Genomic DNA, 19834 nt, shown 5'->3' with positions numbered 1-19834 from the left:
GGCATCTAGTGGGCAGAGGCCAGGGATCCTGCTAAATATCCTACAATGTGCAAGGAAACTCTGTCTTCCTCTGCACAGAAGAAGGAGAAAGAAAAAGGAAAGAGAAGGGGAAGGAGAAGAGGAAGGTGAAAAGGAAGGAGAAGAAGAAAGGAAGGAGAGGGGAAGAAGAAAGAGGAGAAGGATAATGATAATAATTTTATTATATTTATTATTATTATTATTATTATTAGCTGACCCAAAATATCAATGGTGCTGGATTGAGAAATGTCCTTGAAGTGTCTTTGGCATAAAGACCTTGAGATAATCATGTAGTTTGTAAGTAAAGAGCTTTGCTTCTTCCTTTCTCATCTGATTACCTTTTATTTCTTTTTCTTTCCTGATGATGCGGGCTTGAACTTCCAGCACAATGATGAATAGAGGTGGTGAAAACAAATATCCTTCTCTTGTTTCTGATCTTAGGGAGAAAGCATTCAGTCCTTTTACTATTAACTATGATGTAGTATGATGCAAGCATTCTGTAGATGCAATCAGTCACATTGACGAGAACCCATTACATTACCATTTGTTGAGACTTTTATCAGGGATAGATGTTAGGTTTCTGTCAAACGCTTTTTCTACATCTATGGAGATGATTCTATATCTTTTCTTTCTAAGTTTATTAATATGATGAATTACATTAATTTTTAAATTTTTGTTGCTGAACTAAATCCCATTTGATCATAATTTATTCTTTTAATCTACTGTTGGATTTGGTATACTAAATTTTTGTTTAAGATTTTTCTTCTTTGTTTGTAAGGGATATCTATCCATAATTTTATTTTCTTTGTTTGGTTTTGGTATTAGGATAATCCTACAGAATGAATTGAAAAGTATTCCCTTTTTACTTTTTTGAAAGAGTTTACATACAATTAGCATTATTTCTTCATTACATGTTTGATGGAATTAATAAACCACCTAGGACTGGAGTTTTTTTTTGGGGGGGAAGATTTTTAACTTTTAACTAGAAATTCAAATTTTTTTAAATTTTTTATTTTTTATAACATATATTTTTATCCCCAGTGGTACAGGTCTGTGAATTGCCAGGTTTACACACTTCACAGCACTCACCAAAGCACATAGCCTCCCCAATGTCCATAACCCCACAAAGAAATTCAAATTTTTAATAGATATTGGGTTATCATTATATTATTATCAGTTCCTTCTTGAGTGAACTTTGGTAATTTGTGTCTGTCAAGGAATTTATTTCATCTAAGTTATTAAATTTTGTGGCATAGTAATATTTCCTTAGTATCCCTTAATAGTTATAGAATATGTAGTGATATCACCTCTTTAATTCCTTCTATTAGTAATTTATATCTTCTCTCTTCTTTTTTCTTTAGTCTGGCTAGAAATTTATCAATGTTATTGATCTCAAAGAACCAGCTTTTGATTTCTCTGTATTTCACTACTGTTTTTCTGTTTTCTATATAATTGATTTCCAATTTGATCTTTTATTTCTTCTGCTTTGGTTTTATTTGCTCTTCTTTTCCTATCTTTTTAAACTAGAAGCTGGGACCATTGATTTGTGACTTTTCTTCTTTTATGAATAGAGGGATTTGTGTTATAATTTTTCTCTAAGTACTGCTTTGGCAGCATCCCACAAACTTTAATATATTGTATGTTCATTTTCATTCTATTCAGAATACTTTCTAATTTCTCCTTTGATTTCTTTTTTGATGGGTGGATTATTGAAAAGCATACTATTTAGTGTTTAAATATTTGGTGCTTTCCCAAGGATCTTTCTGTTATTGATTTCTAATTCAATTCCATCATGATTAGAGGTGAACTCTTTATACTGAATCCTTTTGAACTTACTGAGATTTGTTTTAAAGCCCAGAATGTGAAACTTACATGTAAATTTCGCTGTACACTTAAGAAAAAATATATATTCTGCTGCTGTTGGGTGGACTGTTCTCTGAATGACAATCAGGTTAAATTGGTTGAAAGCATTGTTCAAGTTGACTATCATTTTCTGCCCATTTCTTCCATCAATTATTAAGAGAAAGGTATTGAAGTCTTTGGCCATAATTGTGGATTTATCTAGTTTTTCCTTGTAATTCTATCAGTTTTTGCTTAGTGTAGCTTGAAGCTTTGTTCTAGATATATGTGTAAGATTCTTATGTTCTCTTGATTAATCAAATCTCTTGTCATTATAAAGTGGCTTGTTTATAACTGGTAATATTATTTACTCTGAAATCAGCTTAGTCTGATGTTAATGTAGCCACCCAGCTTTCTTTTAACTAGTGTTAGCATAGTATATCTTTTTAAAAATTTTTTATTTAAATTCCAGCTAATGTATAGTGTAATATTAGTTTCAGGTATAGAATTTAGTGAATCAACACTTACATACAACACCTGGTGCTCTTCACAACTAGTGCCCTCCTTAGTACCCATCATCTATTTAATCCATCCCCCTACCCATCTCCTCTCTGGTAACCATCAGTTTATTCTCTGTAGTGAAGAGTCTGTTTCTTGGTTTTCCTCTCATTCATTCCCTGACAACTCCCCCTCATCCCACCATGTTTGTTTGTTTTGTTTCTTAAATCATTGTCCATCTTTTACATTTAACCTATATATATCTCTATATTTAAAGTGCATTTCTTGGGGTACCTGGGGGGCTCAGTGTCTTAAGCCTCTGGCTTCGGCTCAGGTCATGGTCTCAGGGTCCTGGGAATGAGCACTGTATTGGGTTCTCTGCTCAGCAGGGAGCCTGATTCCCCCCCCTCCTCTGCCTGCCTCTCTGCCTACTTGTGATCGCTCTCTGTCAAATAAACACATAAATCTTAAAAAAAAAAAATAAAGTACGTTTCTTATTGGTCGCATATAGTTGGGTCTTGTTTTTTTTTTTCTTTTAATCTAAACTTACAAGGCCCGCCTTTTAATTGTGTTGTTTAGACTATTTAAGTTTAGTTTGATTTTGATATGGTTTGGTTTGAGTCTGTCATTTTGCTTCACTGGTTTATTGGTGGTGTGGAAGATGGTGGTATAACATGTCCTGGAGGCAGGACCCTTAAATACTATCTCAACTCCAGAACTTCTTAGAGGTTGGGCTGAACCCTCTTTTGCAACTGCATCATAGTTCAACTTGAATCTTTGCCCATTTCTGTTCCTTTCAAAGAGATTGTTCCCCAATAGATCTCTTGAATGGAAATCTCAGATTTTATAGACTGACTAAAACAGCTCTAGACAGTGACCTTGTTCTATAGAGAAAGATAACATTTATAAATGGTGTTGGGATAATCATTATCCATATTAAAATGGAATTAGATACCTACCCCATCATACAAAAAAAACTTCTCGAAGAAGATATAGGAAAACATTTCTATTACCTCAAAATGGGAAAAATTTCTTAAACAAAGCACAAAAAATGCAAATATTTTAAAAAGTTATAAACCCAGTTACATTAAAAGGAGGACTTCTGTTTATCGAAAGACACTAAAGAAAGTAAAAAGGTAAGCCATACACTTGGAGAAGATATTTGCAACATATATAATAGACAAAGCATATGTAATGGAATATATAAAGAACTTTTATGTAAATAAATATAAAAAATATAATGAGTAACATAGTTAAGAGACATAAACAGAAGAAGAAATACAAATGGCCAGTAACATAAAAATGTTCTCAACTTTGTTACTATTCAAAAAATGGGGCCTAAAAACATTAGGTATAATTTTTTTTAATCTCATATAATGGCAAAATTTAAGATTTCTAACATAACCCAACTGTTGATAAGAATGTGCATCAAAGGGAATTTCTATATACTGCTGAATACAAATTGGTAATACCAGTTTGGGGAAAAAGTTTTATTTTATTGTGTTATTTAAAACTACTTCTATTCTATGATCTAGTAGTTGCATTCTTAAGTACTGGTACATGCTAGAGCAGTGTATCTCAAATTTTAATGTGCATACAAATTACTTGGGAATCTTGTTAAAATGCAGATTCTGATTCCGTGGGTCTTGGGTAGAGCCCGAGATTTTGCATCTCTGAAATGCTCCCAGGTGATACTGATTCTACACAGCCTGGACATAGAGTCTGGCTTTCAGACCTTTTAACTATGACTACACAGTAGGAAATAACACTTAAAAATCTCTATTTAGTACATACATAGTACAAGTTAAAAATGCTTGAGATTCCATTCAGTTCAATCTTTCATTCCAAGCAAGAATCATTTCTTCAACATTATGTACATAGTTATTGTTAAGTCATCTGTTCTTCTCTTTGACTAGTTCTAATGAAAGAACACTTACTATTTTCCTAGATTGCTAGTTCCATAGTTAGGGAACAATAAATTAGAAAATTTTCTTCCTGGGGTACTTGGGTGGCTCAGTGGTTTAAAGCCTCTGCCTTTGGCTCAGGTCATGATCCCAGGATCCTTGTCGGGCTCTCTGCTCAGCGGGGAGCCTGCTTCCTCCTCGCTCTGCCTGCCTCTCTGCCTGCTTCTCTGCCTGCTTGTGATCTCTGTCTGTTAAACAAATAAAATCTTAAAAAAAAAAAAGAAGTTTTCTTCCTTATTTTAAGCCAGTGCTTGCCCATTTAATTTCTAAAAGAGGATCTAAATTCTTCCCTCTATTCCAGCAAAGAACCAATCTATATTTTCTTTGCACTGTAGTCCTGCAAGTAGTTTAATTATTATAAAATTATTGTAGAAAGAAAAAGACAACAGAAACCATGATCAAGACAGTATTTCTAACTTTAGTTCTAGGGTTGATTTTAATAGATCTTGAAGTATCTGGTTTTGTTTTTAAGATTTTGTTTATTTATTTGACAGACAGAGATCACAAGTAGGCAGAGAGGCAGGCAGAGAGAGAGGAGGAAGGAGGCTTCCTGCTGAGCAGAGAGCTGGATGTGGGGCTCGATCCCAAGACCCTGGGATCATGACCTGAGCCAAAGGCAGAGGCTTTAATCCACTGAGCCACCCAGGCACTTGGGATCTGATTTTCTATTTACCACATTTACTAATGTATCACAAGCCAATACATTTGAATTTTTTGTGTTTTAGGATACAAATATCTATTTGGCTGGCACTGAAGAAGGTCATATTCACAAATGTTCCTGTTCGTATAATGAGCAATACCTAGATACCTACAGAGGACATAAGGTCAGTTTAATTAGAGTAGATATGGAAATTTTATCTTTTATTACTTCTGAAAAAATAACATTATATACAGTACTTTTAACATGCAGTAAACTTACATCTTCAGAGTTAGTATTACCAACTTGAATTAAGTGGTATCTTGTATGCAAACCATTGATTACATGTAGGGCATCTTATTTGGCTTCTAGATATTTTTTTTTCTCTTTGAGAGAGAGAGAAAATGCAAGCCAGTAGGGATGGTGCAGGGAGAGGCAGACGGAGAGGAAGTGAGAGAATATTAAGCAGGCTCCATGCTCAACATGGACCCCGACACAGGCCTCGATCTCATGACTCTGAGATCATGACCTGAGCTGAAATCAAGAGTTGAACACTTAACTGACTGAGCCACCCAGGCACCCCTTGCTTCAAGATATTCTTGATTTCTTCTTCAAGTTATGGAATTTAAAATGATTTCTGAAAAACTTTGCTTATGATAACATGCTGATCCCAAAGTAAAAAGGTGTCTGGCATATATACTTATTTGCTGCATCTTTTGTGATTGTTCCATCTATGGGTTTCAGCATTTTCTCCCTCATTAAAAAAAAAATCTTAAATTGGAGAAAGACAACTATCATATGATCTCCCTGATATGAGGAAGTGGAGATGCAACAGAGGGGGTTAAGAGGGTAAGAGAAGAATGAATGAAAGAGGATGGGATTGGGAGGGAGACAAACCATAAGTGACTCTTAATCTCACAAAACAAACAGGGTTGCTGGGTGAGGGGTTTGGGAGAGGGTGGTTGGGTTATGGACATTGGGGAGGGTATGTGCTATGGTGAGTGCTGTGAAGTGTGCAAACCTGGCGATTCACAGACCTGTACCCCTGGGGATAAAAATACATTATATGTTTATTAAAAAGTAAAAAAAAAACATATTTTTAAAGCAAATAGGTAAAATATGTATTAATATAGAGTTAGTATTGTGACAAGTATATTTTTATGTCTCCATATGGCATAATTTAGGGAAGATTCTATGACCTTACTCTCAGCTAAAATGATACATGATAATGCATGATGCATAAATCTTCTAGAAAGCTTAGCATTTTTAATTTGCTGGTGATGTTTAAAATATAAGATGTTCAATATTATGTACTTACGTATTTTAATTTGTTCTTCTAATTCTAGGGCCCAGTGTATAAAATAGCATGGAACCCATTTTGTCATGATGTGTTCTTAAGCTGTTCTGCAGATTGGGGTGTTATTATATGGCAACAGGAGAGCACCACACCCTTTTTGAGCTTTTATCCAACCACTTATGTTGTTTACGATGTTGCCTGGTCTCCAAAATCCTCCTATATATTTGCAGCTGCAAATGAGAGTAGAGTGGAGATTTGGGACCTTCACGTCAGCACGTAAGTGTTAATGCTTTTCTTTAATAGTTCTCATAGAAGCAGTTTTCGTATTGGTTAGGGGGAATTGTAGTTACTTTAAAACAATAATTGTCTACACTATGAGAGTTTTTTACAAATGAAAGCTATATGCAAGGATGCTATATTCATTTTAATTATTAAGACCATATGTGGTTTTGTTTTTTTTAAGATTTTATTTATTTATTTGACAGAGAGACACACACACAGTGAGGTAACACAACCAGGGGAGTTGGAGAGGGAGGAGCAGGCTTCCCACTGAGCAGCAAGCCCGATGAGGAACTCAATCCCAGATCCTGGGATCATGAACTGAGTGGAAGGCAGAGGCTTAGCCACACAGGCGCCCCCCATATATGATTTTAAACATATTTAAATGAAGATACATTACCTTATTCATCTCAAACTTTTACAGGCTGATGTAAGATATCATAGCTACCTTGAATTATCATTGCCTGCTCTATGGAAGAATGCAGAGAGGCAGCTAATTGTCTTTAACTGAAGATTTTCTACAGTAAGAGAAAGGGAACAAAATTATTTTTTATAATATTTATGTATTCTCTTACCTTGTTTTAAAACATATTCAAAGGGCCATGCATTTATTTATATTTTTTAAGAATTTTTTTTAAAGATTATTTATTTATTTATTTGAGTGCGAGAGAATGAGAGCACAAGCAATGTGAAGAGGAGAGGGACAAGCAGACTCCCCACTGAGCAGGGAGCCCAGTGCGGCCTGATTGATCCTGGGACTCCAGGATCATGACCTGAATGGAAGGCCCTGAACCAAAGGCAGACAGTCACTTAACTGATTGAGCCACCCAGGCACCCAGGGCCATGCATTTAATTAAAAGATTTAATTTAATGCATTTAATTAAAATTTAATTTAAGGTGTTACACAGTTTAGATTGTCCTCTAGACCCATCTTTCATTTTAAAATGAAAATTTATACCATATAGGAATAAAGTGTTTGTGATTTTACTTCTTCAGTGGAAAATACTATAGATTTTTAAGCTGGTTATTAGCAGAAGAATCAGGGAAATACATTCTTTCTTAAAATAAGTGACAAAAAATTCAGTGGGCTTATTCTTAATGGCAATTTTTTCCCCCTAGAAGTTAAAAATTAAATAACTCTAAAATGTTGTCATGGCTTCTACTATGAAATGGTTTGAACCCCAAACCAAAGATTACATCACAAAGCAATTTATATTAGAGTATGAGATGACTAATGTATAAAATGATTACTTAACTCATCCCACCTCTGATTTTAGTTTTTTTTGGTAAAACGGTGGTTCTCAGGACATTTCTTCAGACATATACAAGTTACTGCTTCTTTTGTTTGTAGGGTGTCACTAGATTGCTTTACACGATAGAGAACAGAAAAAGTTCTTATTCAAAGTATTCTCTTACATTCCAGAGGTTCATTTGGATCAAAATGTCCTTCTATTAAAAGACATTTACTACTTAAGAAGTCATATTAGTGAGGGTTCTTCAGAGATAGAGATACAATAAAAAGAGAGAAAGAGAATTATTTTAAGGAATTGGCTCTCATGGCTATGAGGCCTGGCAAGTGCCCAGTTGGCAGGCTAGAGTTTCCATCAGAAATCCATATTGCAGTCAGGAGTCTGAAGGAAGACTGGAGGCAGAATTAAAGATTTTATTTATTTATTTATTTGACAGAGAGAGAGATCACAAGTAGGCAGAGAGGCAGGCAGAGAAAGAGAGAGGAGGAAGCAGGCTCCCCGCCGAGCAGAGAGCCCGATGCGGGACTCGATCTCAGGACCCTGACATCATGACCTGAGCCGAAGGCAGCAGCTTAACCCACTGAGCCACCCAGGTGCCCCTGGAGGCAGAATTTTATTCCCCTTCAGGGAACTCAGTTTTTTCTCTTAAGGTCATCATCAAACTGAATAAGGTCTGCCTGCACTATGGAGGGTAAGCTGCTTTGTTCCAAATTCTACTGATCACTAAATGTTAATCCCATCTAAACAAAACACCTGCACAGCAAAGTGTAGATGAATGTTGACCAAACAACTGAATATCGTAGCCTAGCCAAGTTAATACATAGTTACCCAGCACAGGATTAAACTTATGAGTGTACATCTTAATTATGAACTTCCTGAATTTATTTATTTGAAATTAGTTCACTGAAGAAAAGAAAGTTTTTTTTTTGTTTTTTGTTTTTTTTTAAATTTTTTATTTTTTATAAACATATATTTTTATCCCCAGGGGTACAGGTCTGTGAATCACCAGGTTTACACACTTCACAGCACTCACCAAAGCACATACCCTCCCCAATGTCCATAATCCCACACCCTTCTCCCAAACCCCCTCCCCCCAGCAACCCTCAGTTTGTTTTGTGAGATTAAGAGTCACTTATGGTTTGTCTCCCTCCCAATCCCATCTTGTTTCATTTATTCTTCTCCTACCCACTTAAGCCTCCATGATCAAATAAGGAGTTGAGAAGTCGTTATTTTGATTTTGGAAACTTACTTAAGATGCTTATTTTGTTTTGTTTTTGTCACATGAAATCCCAGAAAATATCTGACTTTTCTTAATCTGTATACAAAAAGAATGTATTAACAACAACTGAATTTACAAGTAAAGTATTTTATTACAGTTTGGATCCTCTCATTGTGAATGTTGCTAACCCTGGAATCAAGTTCACAACTGTTCTCTTTGCCAAACAAACAGATTGCCTTCTAGTGGGCGACAGTGATGGACAGGTTGCTGTGTATGAACTAAGAAATATGCCCACTACTTTGGATTCTGGCCGGGTAAGACTCAAAAGTCAAAAGTTTATGTTATTTTGTGTAATTTTGTATCATACAAGGAATTTACATTTCTTAATTATCGTAAGTGTAATGCATTAGGAAGAATGTAAGTCTCGAGAGTTGCTACCTACTCAGCATGGTATCTACTAGGCTTATTTTCTTTGAGCCTCATTTTTTTTTTTTCTGTAAAATGAGAACAATATTGCTGTAGCATAATAATTATAAATGTGTGGAATAACTTTAAGTTGTGCCTAACATACTGTTGGGTTTTAATAGCTGTTAAATATAGCTGAAGAAGATTACTGCAGATATTCAAAGATTTACAAGAAATGATATTTTTTATATTATCCAATGTTCCCAAAATAGGTATTTGTTTTTTTGTTTCTTTAGTGTTAGCCTATTCCCTTACTCTGATCTTCAAATATGAAAACTGCCTTGTAAAAGTTTGATAAGCAATCGGTATTACCAGCTGCCCATTATTTTTAAGGTAGCTTTTCAAGTTTTTGTTTTTCTAAAATTTTGTCTTTTGTCTTTTAAAGATTTTTTTATTTATTTGAGAAAGAGAGAGTGGGAGGGTGCGCACTCATGCTTGTGCGGGTCGGGGAGGGGCGAGGGAGAAGGAGAGAGAACCTCGAGCAGATTCCGTGCTTAGTTTAGAGCCAGACTCAGGGCTTAATCCCACAACCCTGAGATAAGGACAAGAGCTGAAACCAGGAGTTGGTCACTCAACCAACTGCACCACCCAGGTTGCCCTTCAATTTTTTTTTTTAATGTTTAAATTATTATTTTATGGAATAATCTGGAAAATATTACCATGAGTATGATAAACATGTTAAAATATTTTAAATATGCAAAAATCCATAAGAAAAATACACTAGACTATAATAGAAGAGTGGGTAATGGTAGGAATAGTTCATTCCCCCAAAATAATTAGTAAACATTTTAAAATTAAACCTCATTGATAATTTAAGAAATAAAAATTATTACATTAAATTAAAATGTAGTAGCTTTCTCATATATGAAATTAACAAAGCATTTTTTAAAGAAGGAAAAGATTCCTTCTTTTTTTATTTAAAAAAATTTTTTGAAGACTTAATTATTTTGGAGAGAGAGCATGAAGGGGGAAGGACACAGAGAGAGAATCTTCAAGCAGACTACCTGCTGAGCATGGAGCCCAAGGAGGGGCTTGATCCCAGTGACCCATGAGATCATGGCTGAGGAGAAACCAAGATTTGGATGCTCAATCAACTGAGCCACCCAGGCACTCCAAGTTTTTTTTTTTTTTTTTTTTTTTAATTTATTGGGACTTCTCAGTATTGGCAAACATTTGATAAGATAGGTTTTCTCTTACACAGAGAAATGTTGGAATATTGTGGTATTACTTCTTTGGAAGCAATTTGGCTATCTAAACTGAGACTGTCATATTTCTGGAGCTCTATTCTATAGAAATATCAATAATGGTAATCAAAGAAATTAATTATAGCATAATTTATAACTGGATCAGAAAAGAAAAAGATCCAACCAGAGAGAAACGTGGCCAGGGAAGTCAGGTGTATTAATTCAATTTGGGTCACACGTAGAAGGTGGAGTTTTACCCCAACCACATGGACTATAAATGTCAGATAGATGATAGATAAATAGATAGTTGCTTGCTTGTCATTTCTCCTGCCTAAAATCCGGTTCCACTTATTTCAAGTCTTTGCTCAAATATCAGTCATTTTCTTGGTGATATCTTCCTTGGCTACCTTATTTAAAAGTGTACCTCTACACTTTGTGTTTAGGATTCTGTTTATGCCACATTAAAAGAAACAGATTAGAAGAAGAAATTTCTGAGATTATAAAAGACATAATGTCCAGTATGTATAAAGAACTCCTATTAAAGGATAAGAAGAATTCAATATTTCAAATGGACAAATGTATAAAATCCTAATTCATAGGAAAGATACTGGATAATTAAACTTAAGCAACATTCATTCTCACTAGTAATGAAGAAATATACAATTGAAATTGTGTAAGATATCAGTTCAAACTGATTGGATTTACAAAAAGTAAAATAGTAGCCAATATAAAATATTAGCAAAGTTGTGGGGAATTAGGAACTTTTATGCAAGGGTCATGGATTAGCATAGCCTCTTTGGGGAGCAATTCAGTAAAAGTGAAAATTCAAATACCATACAAGTCAATGATAACATAGAGGATGTCTTGTACATGTGTTACTAGGACATGTATAAGGTAGAAATGTGAAGTGTTTTTCCTTTCTTTCTTTTTTCCTTCATCTTTAATATTTCCTTGGTATGGAGATGATTACTCAGTCTCCTTTTGCTTAAAATGTTCACATTCAAGTATTTTATAAAATTTTTAAAAATCTTAGTTTATCTTAAGCTCTTAATTTAGATAAAATATTTCATTATTCTGTTTATAAGTCCAGCAAATTTTAATACCTATTTTTAATAAGCTTTTACAATAATTAAGTTCCATTAAATCCTTTAAGTTTAACTTATAAATTTAATATAGACTTTTAAGTACTTCAATTGCTTTATGGGCAAACAAATCTGATACTTAAGGAATTCTTATTAATTTAATGAATTTTAAATGTTGAATATGATGAATCTTAAATTTTCTTAAATGTTCCAATACTTTTTACAAAGTAGTAATATTTCAATCTATAATCGCAAGTCTAAATCAATTACCCAATTACACATTTAAATTAATTCTAATTGAACACCACTGTATGGTGACTAACGTAATATAAAAAACAGACAAATTTATTTGTGAGACAATCTGACAATGGCAAATTCTCTTAAAAATAATGGATATTTAAAATGCCAAATATATATAAGTTCCTTAATAAAAATTATTAAAATTATCTGTTTGATTTGCTGCATTATTTCTATATATAATTATTATTCTTCTCAGGGTAAAAATAGGTTTTCCCAATAAAGAAACAAATGAAGCATTCCACGTAGTTTTGGAGATTATTTTCTCTACTGGCTGACATGCATACTTACTGTGGACATTTAAGGAGATTTTCCTAACTAACTTAAAGTTTTAATTTAAATTCCAGTTAGTTAACATACAGTTGATTATTAGTTTCAGGTACAGAATTTAGTAATTCAACACTTCCATACATCACCCAGTACTCATCACAAGTACACGCTTTAATCCCCATCACCTATTTAACCCATCACCCTCTCCCCCTCCCCTCTAGTAAACATTGTTCTCTCTAGTTAAGAGTCTGTTTCTTGGATTGCCTCTCTCTCTCTTTTTTCCCCCTATGCTTGTTTTCTTTGTTCCTTAAATTTCATATATGAGTAGGGCACCTGTGTGACACAGTTGGTTAAACAACAGCCTTCGGCTCAGGTCATGATCCTGGAGTTCTGGGATCGAGTCCTACATCAGGTTCCCTGCTTGGCAGGGAGTCTGCTTCTCCTGCTGACCTCTCTCCTCTCATGCTCTCTCTCTCATTCTCTCTCTTTCTCAAGTAAATAAACAAAATCTTTAAAAAAAATTCATATATGAGTGAACTCATATGGTATTTGTCTTTCTCTGACTTATTTCACTTAGCATAATACTCTCTAGCTCCATCTGTATCATTACAAATGGCAAGATTTCATTCTTTTTTATGCAAACTGGTGCAACTCTGGAAAATAATATGGAGGTTCCTCAAAAAGTTAAAATAGAACTACTCTATGGTACAGCGATTGCACTACTAGATGTTTACCCAAAGAATACAAAACCACTAATTCGAAGGAATACCTGAATCCTGATGTTTATAGCAGCATTATCTACAATAGTAAAATTATGGAAACAGCCCAAATGTCCATCAAGATGAATGGATAAAGAAGATGTGTTATATATATAGACATTAGAGCCATCTTTCATTTATTTTTTTTATTAACATATAATGTATGATTTGCTTCAGGGGTGCAGGTCTGTGAAATATCAGTCTTACACAAGTCATAGCACTCACCATAGCAATACCCTCCCCAATGTCCATAAGCCACTCACCCTATCCCTCCCCTTACACCCCCCCCCCAGCAACCCTCAGTTTGTTTTCTGAGATTAAGAGTCTCTTATGATTTTGTTAACTGTTTCCTTTGCTGTGCAAAAGCTTTTGATAGAAGTAAAAAAAAAATAAAATAAAATAAAATATGGGTATAAAAAAAAAAAAGAGTCTCTTATGGTTTGAGATATCTTTTATTTTGAGCACTATGCTCTAGAAGTAGAAGGCTAAGCTGAGTCTGAACATTTTTGACAAATGTGTGTGTGTGTGTGTGTGTGTGTGTATTAATGATTTCAACTAGTGAGCAAAATTTCCTTGTAACAAATATATTCCATGCATTTATAATAAATAGAGTTTTCTAATACAAATGTGTTTTTCATGCTTTTGGTCATTATATTTTAAAGGTTCAGGGTTATTTTTCTGGGAGCTTCAACAAAAACCTATTAATTAGATTTTGTATTACTTACAACCAAACACAAGCTTACCTGATACAAATTTTCCTGAACTTTTCAGAGGAGAATTATAATCAAATAGTAACTTGAAATCTCAAAGTAATTAATGTCAAATCATTATTTCCTATCAAGATATCTTATCAAGTAACATTATGTCCTATAATTTCTCCATTCATTTTAACCAAAGGTAAATCAAAATTATGGAAGACTTATGTTTTCATTCTATAGGAAAGATGTACACCAAATTTATAATAAAGCTTGCCTCTGGGAAGAGGAGGATGAGGGAGGAACAAGATTAGGGATGGGTACAAAGGGAACTTCAACAGGCATATTGGTTTTACAAAAGGCAAAGTACAAGGTAACACATGAACCAGGTGTGCAGAGCAAGATCCATTGGTGGAAACCCATTTTGTTTCCATTTTCCAACTTTTCGCGATATCTTTCTTAAAAACTCAACTACCATCTTTGGTTTCATCCTCTTGCAGATTATTATTTTACTTCTTTGGTACAAAGATTATTAATATTAAATTAAACATAAAATCCATATTGAAATTCAGATATTCAGCTCTCTCTAAATCAAGCACTCTAGGTCAGGAAAGAGTTTAAGATACCATTAATATCACAAACTATTTTACAGATGAGAAAACTAAGGTTTAGATATGAAGGCTAAACAGGAGCCATCAAAATGATCCCTCAACTGAATCCTTATAAAGTTGTTTATCAAACTCCCTTAATAGAGTCTTTCATAGGAAAAAGCAGGTTTATACTAGAAAGTAACTGTTACTCTTTAATTTTGCTTTGGTTTGTTTACTTTTTACAATCTTTTTGGGTGCCCCTCATATGTACCACTAATTTATAAATTTTAAATGGCATTTTAAAGACTCCTTTACCTCTTAATTTATATTTTATTGCATTCTAATTATTTGATTTTTTTCTTTTCAGGGAGATATAATAAATACTTTGCTTGGACCCAAGCCAAACAGATAAGGATAATTCATCATTACTAATATTTTCTCTTGTTGCCATTTAAAGAAAAAGAAACAGTGTTTCATGTCCAATTATCCAATTTGTATGCAGTAAACTGGGATTTTGATGTTAGAAAACGATATTTTATGTCTAACCTCTATTACAACTTAACATAAATTTAATAAACTTTTATTTCAGATATATATAATTAGTTTGAGATCTAAACTAATTGTAAGAGTTTTGCTGAGATTTTCTTAATTTTTTAGTTATATTCAAAGTACATATAACTACATATGTGTACTTACAAAATATCCAAATCAGTCAGAAAATTATTATTCCATCAGAAACAAAGCTTGGAAATTATTAGAATTACTTATAGCAGAAATCTTTACAAGATGAAGTTCCATAGACTTTTAAATCTTCCACTTTCCAAGATCTATTTTCTGGAGTTTATGTATTACACATGTATTAGTGTTATGAGAATATTGGATTCTCATACCAAACTTTAAATCAGAATTTTATCCTAGATTTGAAAGAAATGAAGCTATGAAACTTTGTTAGACTATTTGACAAGCAAAAGACATTTGACATGGCAAATGTCAAATTTGCTTTGTTTAGCCACCAGGCATCACGCTCCCAATTCAGGGAGAATAATTAATCTGGGACACATCAGGGCACCCTCCTCTGCATGCTCCAAATCTGCTATGGGTTTTAAACCCAAACTTAAGTGGGCCCAGAGAGAAAATAGAAAGTCCTCAATCTATAGTTGGCATCAAACTGTTATCTTATGAAAGATTCTAGAGCTAGCTTGTGGATATACGAGGAGTGGGAGGCAGCAATGCCCTCAGACAGTTTGCTAACAGCCTATTCCACGCTGTTTGTTAGAACAAGTCCTGCATTTTGTTAGCTGAGGCCATAGGACAGTATGGCTTGTTTTGTAAAGCATTACAAGTGGAAAGGAAATGATAAGGCATGTGAAACTCACTAAACTCTCAGGAAAAAAAAAAAGCATGTATAAAAGTAAGAATGGAATCTGTGCAACAATAGAAACTGCCTTTTGTAAGTGTCTATTACTTCACAGTCTCTTTTTCTTTGGAGCCATCCTTTAAACAAAAGCAAGGTGATTCTCAAGTGGACTGAGAGCTTAGGTCAGGTAACAAAAATTACAAATTACAAAAAAAATTTTCTGCTGATAGAATTCATTGCGGTTCATTTCTTTCTGAAAGGCTGGACTTTCCGTAACACTCTGTGTAACAAAATAAAGACTTTATTTCTTTGAAAAAATGTTTCTTTTTGTTATTTATTTTTGATCTTCCAAAAATTTTCTCATATTCTACCATCACTGGTCATCAAGCGTAAATGAAAACTAAAACTATTTTATTATTCTTAGACCCTGGGCAACTGGCTCTGAGCACTGACCCTATTCCATTTTACTCTTCTCACCCCTGATCTTATAGACTCTCCTATGCTTTTAGATTAGCACCAATTTTATTTTAAGATCTTTCACCTTGGAGTTACAGAAGGAATTATTTTGCTGACTTTCTGGGCTGGCTTTGGATTCTCACTAGTAAACTCTATCCCATAAAAGTTTTCTAAAAATCTAGGATTTTTGGGCTGTTTTAGGTTTATAACAAAATCAAAAGGATGGTACAAGAGATTTCCCTTATACTCCTTGCCTCCACCCAAAGTCCATAGTTTACATAATGGTTCACCCTTAACTTTGTATATTCTATGGGTTTGGACAAATGTATAATAACATATACCCAAATTATAGTATTATATAGAGCATTTTCACTGCCCTAAAAATCCTCTGTGCTCTATTTTTTCCTTCACTCCCCAATCCAGCAATCACAGATCTTTTACTGTCTCAATGGTCTTACCTTTTCCAGAATGTCATATAATTGGAATCATAGTGTCTATAGCCTTTTCAGATTACTCCTTTCACTTAGTAATATGAATTTAAGGTTCTTCCATGTCTGTTCACAGCTTTATAGCTCATTCCTTTTTAGTGTTGATTGATACTCCATTGTCTGGATATATCACAGTTTGTCATTCATCTACTGAAGGACATCTTGGTTGCTTCCCAATTTTGGCAATTATGAATAAAGTTGCCATAAACATCTGTGTGCAGGATATTTTGTGGACATAAGTTTCCAACTCCTGTGGTTAATAGTGAGAAGCATAATTATTGGATTGTAGAGTATGCTGTTTTGCAAAAAAAAAAAAAAAAAGAAAAAAAAAGAAAGAAACAAAACAAAAACAAAACCCGCTCAAAATTATCTTCCAAAGTGGCTGAATACCATTTTTCATTCCCTCTCTCAATGTGTGAGAGCTCCTATTTTTCCATATCCTTCCCTGCTTTGGTATTGTCAATATTCCAAATTTTGGCTATTCTAATAGATGTGTAGTCATATCTCATTGTTTTAATATGTTTAATATGCATTTCCTCAGTGAAAGAATTTTAAGAATTGAAGGAGAGTTCTGCTTAGCAGTTAGCCATCTCATTTCATCCTTCAAACACACATGCACCCATGCACACACACACACACACACACACCCCTAATGAACTAATTAGGGGTCTCCAGAGAGAGTGGTGCCTGGCCTCACTTTAGAGTCTTATTTTGTGTGGGGTATTCATTACTTTATGTGGTCATTCTCTACCAGGCATCTCTCATATTGAACTTACATTATTGCCTGTGAGTAAGCTGTTAGCTGCTCTTGCAACTGTTGTAGGGAAGGAAGATTATATTCATAATATAATTGTGTATCAAAATGTGTTTACTTGGTTCACTTCTGTGTAGTTACATAACATTACAAATGAGAAGTGTATTTGCCATTTTGTCTCAAAGTTTCCTTAAAAGAAAATCTTGGATTGTACTGTGAACAGATTTAGTTATCAACAACACACTAGTAATAATGTACATGTTAAAGTTCTGTACAGTTTGTAGAACACGTCCACATCTATTATCTCATTATACCCTTACAGCAATCCTATGAGACAGATAGGGCAAGTAGTTGTAATGTTATTATAAAAAATTTTCCAGGTAATATAATTAAGGCTTGAATAGGTGATATAATTTACCAAAGACCATACATCTGGTAACTGGTCAGGCTTAAACTCAAGCCCAAGGCTTTGGGCAGTTCTTAAACATTTTCCACTAGTGTGCAGTAAATGCTTAAAATCTATATAGTTCATTGAGCTCTCGTAACCAAAGCACAAGAGTGTATATTCTTCTATAATTATGGTTTTGTCCCTAAATAACGATGCTTATAACTTAGTTTTTCAGTATTTTCCTGCCTCACCCCTTGCCACATGTATCCCTTCAGTTAGGAACCCCTCCTTTCCATCCCCCGCTCCCCTTCGATGTGTTAACTCTTCACTCCCCCTTCAGATCTCAGTTCATTTCTCATCTTCTCAAGAGAGCTTTTCCTGAGCTCCCTTCTACAGGGACCTTTTACTGCCACCCAGCTAGTTTAAATTCACTCCAAGTTTCTTAAACATGATGGGAAATGTGAAGTTTCTGTGGGGCTGGAAGAGGCGGGGAATGAGGAAAAGAGAGAGTTTTAATGAATCCGTAGAGCAGAGGGGACATATGTCCTGTTTCTGAGTAACGTTGTTCAGGAAGCAGAAAGGCCTAGGAGGGAATGAGCCTTAGAAAAATCCAGTGAGTGTTACATAGAAGCAACAAAGACCACTGGAACCAAAAAAGCCAGGAAGCTGAGGATGATTAATGACCTACCAAGAAGCAACAATTTGTTGATAGAAGGCAGAGAGTAAGATGCTAGATTTATGTCCTGGGAAAGGGAAGCCAAATCTGAGAGAGACTGTTAGTAACTTTGTGTGTATGTAGTTTGTTTCTGCCACCCAGGTAGAATGAAGACTTAGAACTAGAAACTGAATTATAGAATATACATTCTTGAACACCTGAGTTTCTGAATTGAGATTCATACCTGCTGTGCTAAATATTGGTCTGATTATTTGCATAGTGTCTGCCTCCTCCCCTAGACTATAAGCTCTTTAAGGGAAGGGACTATGTGTTTTGTTCATCACTGTATCTCCAACACCTAAAACACTACCTCCACAGAGGGGTTCTTGCAACAAATATTTGTTGAATGAATGAATGATTGAATTAATTAATGGGAGAAATATTGGCTTCATGCATACCCCATGTTAAAATATGATCTAATATTTGAAGTATGATTTCCTTAATATCCTAACAAGATTTCTTAACATCACAGAGGGTAAAACATTTTAACTGTGAAAAACACAGATCATAAAATCAAACAGAACATAAAATCAACCTTGAAAATCAGCTAAACATAGGTCATAATTTTCTTTGCTCTATAACAACATAAAATCCATTTTCCACCTCAAGACAAAAACCGAAAACAAATTTATGATGACTTTCTTTAGGTGAATATTGCTGCTACTTTTGAGTTTGCACTCCCACTGACTGTTGCAGATTACTTCCACTATAAAGCACTTAACACAATTCCTGGCACAATGTAGTTAGTTACTCATTCTGATTATCCCAGACCACATTCAAACCACTTCGTCTGAGAACCTCTTTGCCCTTGCTGGCTAAGTCCTTGCAAGGCCCCGCTCCTCCGTCAGAAGACACAGATTGTGCTAATGATCTCATTTGTTCTGTTTGGGCTTTGTGTCTGGTTTGTTCAGGATTTACTGCAATGTTCAAGTCTACCCTCAAATCCATAGAACATTTACTAGGCTATTAGCCTTCATTTGCTTGGGTTGGCATACTCAGTGGGTGGTAAAACTAAAAGGCTAACAGTTTATATGAAACTAATTCCTTGGTTAAATAGAAAGCAGAACATAGCCATTAAGTTGGAACATATAAAACATTGTTATGAATCTTATCAAAATAAGCACTGCTTTTTCTAAATTGATGACACATTTGTGTAGCATCCAGAACAACTCATGAAAAATGTACTATCACCGTGTCTGTATTTCTTTGAACAAGTCAGCTATTAAAAGATATGGTGCAGGGTGTCTGGGTGGCTCGGTCAGTTAAGCCTCTGCCTTCAGGTCAGGTCATGATCCCAGGGTCCTGGGATCAAGCCCCACATTGGGCTCCCTGCT

The 19834-nt window shown here is 34.5% G+C and overlaps 1 protein-coding gene across 1 annotated transcript in view; it reads left to right on the top strand.

Annotated features, from left to right (window-relative positions):
- The window catches only part of DNAI4 (dynein axonemal intermediate chain 4), an 82303-nt gene extending 66292 nt beyond the window's left edge, over positions 1 to 16011 (top strand). Inside the window, exons 14-17 of the mRNA XM_059375053.1 lie at positions 5045 to 5143; positions 6303 to 6529; positions 9159 to 9315; positions 14710 to 16011. Coding sequence (XP_059231036.1) covers positions 5045 to 5143; positions 6303 to 6529; positions 9159 to 9315; positions 14710 to 14754 — 528 coding nt within the window. The 3' untranslated portion in view covers positions 14755 to 16011. The remainder of the gene's footprint in view (positions 1 to 5044; positions 5144 to 6302; positions 6530 to 9158; positions 9316 to 14709) is intronic.
- The last annotated feature ends 3823 nt before the right edge of the window (positions 16012 to 19834 follow it).

This window comes from Mustela nigripes, chromosome 14, assembly GCF_022355385.1.
Source record: "Mustela nigripes isolate SB6536 chromosome 14, MUSNIG.SB6536, whole genome shotgun sequence".
NCBI lineage: Eukaryota > Metazoa > Chordata > Mammalia > Carnivora > Mustelidae > Mustela > Mustela nigripes.
The sequence above is the reverse complement of the archived record's forward strand: the minus strand, read 5'-3'. Positions and strand labels throughout refer to the sequence as shown.